The sequence below is a fragment of the Sinocyclocheilus grahami genome, unplaced genomic scaffold (genome assembly GCF_001515645.1).
Source record: "Sinocyclocheilus grahami isolate Dianchi unplaced genomic scaffold, SAMN03320097.WGS_v1.1 scaffold1655.1, whole genome shotgun sequence".
NCBI classification, from domain to species: Eukaryota; Metazoa; Chordata; class Actinopteri; order Cypriniformes; family Cyprinidae; genus Sinocyclocheilus; species Sinocyclocheilus grahami.
Window position 1 is genome coordinate 116,451 of NW_015506834.1, and position 7,445 is coordinate 123,895.

Genomic DNA, 7,445 nt, shown 5'->3' on the forward strand with positions numbered 1-7,445 from the left:
ACATTACTAGGCTCTTCCAGGTGTAATAAAAAAAATACACTAATTTAAATATTTAAAAAAATAATAATAATAAATTCCCAACATCTGCCTTGTCATTCTGTCCACAGTTTTTGGGTGGTACAATAGTAGGAGCAGGTATTGGCGATCTAAAAAAATAGTAGTAGCAGCAGTTGTGTAAATTACATTTCAGTGGCAAATCAAGACTTTTCCAGGAGGAAAAAGAACAAATTTCCTGCAGCGAGCTACAGGCACATTGTGCTTACAGCAGTCTGGCGATAAATTGAGGGAGGCTGTTATATTGTGCTCTTATATTCTATTTTTTTTCCTGCAGTGAACTACAGGCCAGACACCAGACGTTTGTACTTGACCTTCAGTCCCGAGGCAGGTGTAAGTCCTAAAAGCACCACAGCACATCTCAGCACTCATGTGTTTGTTGTTTATTATCACACAACTCTCGAGTACATGACTTTGGCTCAACAACAGACATAGAGCTGGATAAAGGATTTCTTAGCAGTTGCAAGTTTTAAATACACATTGCACAGAACAAGTTTTCAAAGAAGTAACTAAAATAATAATAATAAATGAACATTAGCTTTAAGCATATCTAGATCCTCACAGTTTAGCATTTCAAAAAATACAGTAACACAGTCCTTGCTGATATGCATGAGTCAAACTATCAGAAATAATGCGTTCTCATATTAATAAATCACTGATTAAAAATCCACAACTGTTGTGATCGTACCATACCATTAGCAATAATCCCCAAAAGGATGAATCTCACAAAGCCTGTCAAAAACATATTTAACCTCAAAATCAAATATACATACGCAATATATAAAACGTCATTATTATTATTTTGGGGTAAAATATGGCCTGGACATGTTTTTGTGGTAGGATTCGTTTAAATACAGTCATACTATATGACTACACATCATCCAGTTACTCTAAAATACTTCATGTAGAAAGATCATCAAATATAAAGCTTTGGTGTGGATGAAATAAACGCTTAAAACAGCTCATTGAAAACTTCCAGTGCATGCACAATAAGTTTGCAAGTAGTCCCTCTGGGCACCTGTGTGTGTGTACAGCAGCATGAGATATATGACAGATAGACCAGACTGTAATCTCGTGTCAGTGTATAGACTGTGGTGTGCTGATAATGGCGCAGTTAATTAGGAATGTCAGCATTGTTGTTGCGGTTGCCATATTTATGGTGGATGATCAGCAGCACCACTCCCAGGAAGAAACACACGGAGCCCACTGTGATGTAGGCAATGCCCAGGAAAGGGTTCTTCCCTCCCATCCAGGAAATCGTGCTGAGGATCATGCGCTTGCGGCCATCAAAGCTGCGCACTGGGTAATCTGGGTTCACATTATTAAAGAATCTCGTCAAAATATTTCAACATACATTTGTTCCCTTTCAAACATTTTTTACAGCTGTTGTATTTTTCCATTTATTTCATTAAAGGAGACATATTATGCCCCTTTTTACAATATGTGATATAAGTCTCTGGTGTCCCCAGAATGTGTCTGTGAAGTTTCAGCTCATAATACTCCACAGATCATTTATTATATCATTTTGAAAATGCCTATTTTGAGTGGAAGCAGAAACACGCTGTTTTTCGTGCCCGTCTCTTTAAATGCAAATGAGCTGCTGCTCCCCGCCCCCTTTTCCAGAATAGAGCCACGCCATTACATCTCAGACCTGCTAAAACATCTGTTTTGGTTCTGATTATCATGTTTATCGTGCTGAAATCATGCGTTTTTCTGAGCGCACACATCCGAAGCACACGCACAGAAAGCGGCTGTCACAGCATGTGAGCACTAAACTAAGTTTTCATTCACACACAAGTCTACGTTAAAAACACACGAGTTACAAAAACAGTGGTTTATGTCTGTGAAGGTAAACAGCTGGGAAATAAATCGCATGTTTATTTTAGATCTGTGCACGGCAGCAATATACAGTAAATAAATCAATAAATCCTCTGCTTTCTTGTCTCCTCTGAGGCTGAGACTCTAAACCAGGGGTGTCCCGGCCCGCAGGATGATTTAAACAATATTATAAAATAACAAATAAAACATAATTTTGAGAATTAAATAAAGTGAAGGGGACATTTTCTCCAATCCGGCCCTCAACCGTAAATGAGTTTGACACCCCTGCTCTAAACAGTGTTGTGTGCTCGTCTGTGCAGCCAAACACAGAACAGTTAGTGTGTTTTGCTCAAACTTTCTCCATGGCATTAGAGCTGGTACACCGTTGTCGCTTGCGAAATCACAATGACGGCGCCATGTGTGGAAACTTACGGATTAAGGGACGGTAATATTATAATGAGATCCCTTTGCAACGTCACCAAGGGAGCGAAATCAGACGCGCTCATTTTCTCAGACGCTTGCAGAAAAAGGCTTACCTAAACAAAGTTATTGGGTTAATCTTTTTCACGTTTCCTTGGTTGGTAGATGCACCGGGGACCTGATTATAGCACTTACAACCTGAAAAAGTCAGATTTTCATTTCGGGGTGAAATGTCCCTTTAAGGCAAGACAACAAAATGTAACTAATAGATATCACTATACTTTCCCAGTTGAATGTTTACATTAAGAGTTGCAATTCTGAAATACTGTTTACATATGAAAATTAGGCATCGTCTAATTAAATATGCACTAATTTGCATACGTTTCCATAAAGCCAGGCTCAAAGCTGTTTGATTTTGTTGACATAGTAGTCAAAGGTTTTTATAGAGGGGATTTTGGATTTCCTTATTTATCACTCTATAAATCAGATTATACTGTCAACAGCCAGAAAAATTTAGGAACAAAATGTAAGTGATATATGAACAGACCCTGTGTAAAAACATTTAGAATAAAGACAGGGATACAACTGGAAAGCCTTTATAGATAAGTTTTTGTTGTTGTTGTTACATATCTACTTTATAGATATGTAATCTACAGACATAAATAGATAAAGTGCAATAACATAAACACGTAAGAGTGATTTTGGACGTTTTCTTTCCACTAGTCTGAAAGAAGGCATTATGAAAAGCCAAAGAGTCCAAAACCCCAAAATTCCCCAGTGCATGAAAAAGTTTTTGTCTGTAGTGTCTTGGCTTAAGTTATAAACGTGAAAGATATAAACGTGATATAAAATAGATATGAACGTGGTTTGGATGCATATGTTAATCTCATAGAGCCTGTTTGAATAATTGCAAAGAAACAGCAAGTAAAACTTTGAATTAAAGGTTAAATTTTGAAGCTGAAAAGCTGAAATAGTGTTTTCTTGTCAAATGTACTCCTATAATAATTTTTTTGGAGTTTTATTTAGAGCATACTCACATCTGATAATTTATTAATTTGACAATAAGCACTTTTTAAAAGATGCAATAACTCCAAATACAGTAAACCTGAGCATTTTAATTTGAGTCTTCATTTTGGTAATGCATTTCTCAAGGATACTGTAGGTCACTTCCAGGCTGTAGTTTCCTGGCGGTAGTGTCGGGGTCATGTTGTCCTTCTTCTTCTGAATGATGCGGTAGAGTTTTCTGAAGGTGGGGAGAGCAGCGGTTCTCATCCACACGATGAAATCCTCATTGATGAACCCGTTGTTCTCTGGATCAGACGGGTCCAGCTCGTAAACGGCTTTGTGCCAGTTTACCGGTTTACTTGTTTCTGTGATGACCAATAACGCTGGTTAGCAATATTACAGACTGAATGACTATTATATTGGACACATCAGGCTTTTATGGCTCATAATATAGTAAGACACAGTAAGAATATGAAGGAATAATCACTTCAGTTTTATTCAGAGGCTCAAACGGAGCAAAAATGTGCAATTTGGTGATATTTATATAACCAAAAATTAAGCTGAAATTCTGATGCTTGTAATGTTAATCAATGAGATCTTTATAACAGTATAGCAGATACTAGGATAAAATTATATAAATATCAGTCATCACTCTATATCTCCAATAATATGGGAGTAAGATGATATTTAAATGCTTAGATTTATGATCAAAACATAATGCAATGCAATATAAGGGTGATTGAGAGATGAACAAATAAACATTCCTCAAAAGCCTGATGATCAGATTTGAGACTCACATTTGAACATGATTTTTCTAAAAAAAAATGATTCCTGGACAATCAAGTTGCTTCAGTCCAGTAAGTGTTCATCTTGAAATATAAAAATTATTCTTATGTGTACTTTTAAAAAACCAGTAAAGATTTGACAGCAAAAGGTAGATTTTTCAGGAAAGTTTTGATCATGTTGCGTATTAGGAGGCCAGTAGGATATATAGGGTTGTTTAGCTTTATGTACCTTGGAACACAATGGAGAGGTTGTTGTTTCCTCCTGGGTTTCTGAACTTCACATGCTTGTCAGTCCACCAAGCAATGCCCGTCTTCACCAGATGAATAGTTATTCTGCTTCCATTTGGATGGATATAAAACAGCTCCAAAGTATCTACAATTATGAAACAAATGACAGAGACCTTAGACCTTAGGTCTGTTTCACACTGCTTGTGCAAGCAGTGACATTTATTTTAAAGGAGACATATTACGCCCCTTTTTACAATATGTAATATAAGTGTCTGGTGTCCCCATAATGTGTCTGTGAAGTTTCAGCTCACAATACTCCACAGATCATTTAATATATCATTTTGAAAATTCCTATTTTGAGTGGAAGCAGAAAAACGCTGTTTTTCGTGCCTGTCTCTTTAAATGCAAATGAGCTGCTGCTTCCCGCCCCCTTTTCCAGCTTTTCCAGCTTATGAGCTGCGCCATTACAGCTAATACCTGCTAAAAACATCTGTTTTGGTTCTGATTATCATGTTTATCGTGCTGAAATCATGCGTTTTAAACCATATGAGTTTAAACTTCTGATATAGGGTTTTCTGAGCGCACACATCCGAAGCACACGCACAGAAAGCGGCTGTCACAGCATGCGAGTACTAAACTAAGTTCTCATTCACACACAAGTTTACGTTAAAAACACACATGAGTTACAATAACAGTGGGTTATGTCTGTGAAGGTAAACAGCTGGGAAATAAATTGCATGTTTATTTTAGATCTGTGCACAGCAGCAATATACAGTAAATAAATCAATAAATCCTCTGCTCTGTTGTCTCTGAGGCTGGGACTCTAAACAGTGTTCTGTGCTCGTCTGTGCAGCCAAAGACAGAAGAGTTAGCATGTTTTACTCAAACCTTCACCATGGCATTAGAGCTGCTACACCGTTGTTGCTTGCAAAATCACAATGACGGTGCCGTGGGTGGAAACTCACAGCTTAAGGGGCGGTGATATTATAATGAGATCCCTTTGCAACGTCACTAGGGGAGCGAAATCAGACACGCTAATTTTTTCCAGACGCTTGCAGAAAAAGGCTTACCTAAACAAAGTTATTGGGTTAATCTTTTTCACGTTTCCTTGGTTGGTAGATGCACCGGGGACCTGATTAAAGCACTTACAACCTGAAAAAGTCCGATTTTCATGATATGTCACCATTAAGGCTCATATTAACTGGCTACAGCATTCACGTTGCGCATGTTAGTGAAGCAGCAGAGTTTTACACCACAAGGCTTAATGCACAGATCCAATCTTTTGATTCAACTCATATCTGATATATGAGTCTTAACTTCTTCATTCACAAACTTTACACTGAAATTTTATTTTGACACAAAACTGCAGGCAGCCTTTAAAACTTCTCTTTTGTTGACAGCAGCTAGTTTATAAGCGATTTCTCAATAAAAAATTGGGAAGATCGTTGGCGCATGTAGCGTTCCCCAAATGCACATTAACATGACCAAAACTCAGAGCAGATGCAGAGATGGAGTTCGGTTTTACTGTGATTAATCGTGTAGTCTATGGTAATCAAAACCTTCAAGCTCCAAAAAGGTCATAAATTCACCATAAAAGCAATCCATGTGGCTTCAAGGGTTTAAACCAAATTTGCCTGTGGATGCTGTGGCATGACCTTAAAAAGGTGGTTCATGCTCGAAAACCCTACAATGTGGCTGAATTACAACAATTCTGCATAGATGAGTGGACCAAAATTCCTCCACAGCGCTGTAACAGACTCATTTCAAGTTATCGCAAACGCTTGATTGCAGTTGTTGCCGCTAAGGGTGGCCCAACCAGTTATTAGGTTTAGGGGGCAAACACTTCTTCACACAGGGCCATGTAGTTTTAGATCTAGCTTTCCCTTAATAATAAAAACCTTAATTTAAAAACTGCATGTTGTGTTCACTTGTGTAATCTTTTACTAATATTTAAATTTGTTTGATGATCTGAAACATTAAAGTGTGACAAACATGCAAAAAAATAAGAAATCAGGAAGGGGGCCAACACTTTTTCACACCACTGTATAGTGCATCATTTGGGACCCCGCTAATGTCAGTGTGAAAGCTCTACATGTGAACCTGGCAACAAGCGTTAGAATTCGTCTTACCATTGAAGAGACTGTTAGCAATGGCACCACAGGGAGCAATGGACTTCTTATCACTCGTTCGATAGGGTTCACACTCTTTACTTGGGTTCTGCAGAACAAAGACTTGAACACTTGAAAACAATATGACATCCTGTGCTTTCATTCAAAAACAGTTTTACAAATGATTAGCTATACGCTTGTCATGATTGGCATCAAGCCATCAAGAAAAATGACAACTGTTTAATGAAACTTAAAGAAAATAAGCATATAGCCCAGCCCTATATCAGATCTTTCATAAAAAGCATATTTATAATGTTCAGCAAAACCATGTCATTATACACAACAAAATTAAAGTACTTTTAAAAACTGAATGCCAGGACATTTTACTTGAGTTTTAGTCAGTCATCATAAAGATCTTTACTGAACTACTCACCAGTAAAGAGCTTTTATCTCCATTCAGCTGACTGTCATCTCTTGATTTGACATAACGTCTATGGTTTTGATAGAAGTTGGAGAGTCCATAGTACATAAAAACATTACTCTACAAAAGAAAAGATGTAAACGCATAAAAAAATCATCAGGTGACAAGGCACAAAATCTTTTGTCCTGGGGCTATTTCTGTTATTTATAGATGCACATTCACAGGCAGTTTATACATAAGTGATCTGAAACCTGTTAACGTATGAGCGGGAAACAATTCTATTTTAACCTGTTGAAAAGCATGATCAATAAACTCCCCTCTAAAATGCTAATGCATAATGCATGAGAGCTAATGCCACATTAGACGATTGATTTGACCAATAAACTGTCCACAGACCAAGTAAATATTGCAACCTAATATACCTACAGATAAATATATCCAACTATAAAGAGCCGCCTCTGTTTCAACAGTATAGACAAGAAATGTCCAAAACAGACTCCAAGTTGGCCTGTGATGACCTCAGGCCATATCACAAGAGGAAGAAGGAAAAATAGGAATTAAACATAACATTGAAGCATATCTACATTTCTAATTTATATATATATA

The 7,445-nt window shown here is 37.3% G+C and overlaps 1 protein-coding gene across 1 annotated transcript in view; it reads right to left on the reverse strand.

Annotated features, from left to right (window-relative positions):
• Positions 1 to 305: 305 nt before the first annotated feature.
• LOC107571817 (cell cycle control protein 50A-like) overlaps positions 306 to 7,445 on the reverse strand; it is a 12,944-nt gene continuing 5,804 nt past the window's right edge. Inside the window, exons 3-7 of the mRNA XM_016258198.1 lie at positions 6,852 to 6,959; positions 6,440 to 6,527; positions 4,312 to 4,455; positions 3,450 to 3,662; positions 306 to 1,362 (exon numbers count right to left, since the gene is read on the reverse strand). Of these exons, the coding sequence (XP_016113684.1) occupies positions 1,169 to 1,362; positions 3,450 to 3,662; positions 4,312 to 4,455; positions 6,440 to 6,527; positions 6,852 to 6,959 (747 nt within the window). The 3' untranslated portion in view covers positions 306 to 1,168. The remainder of the gene's footprint in view (positions 1,363 to 3,449; positions 3,663 to 4,311; positions 4,456 to 6,439; positions 6,528 to 6,851; positions 6,960 to 7,445) is intronic.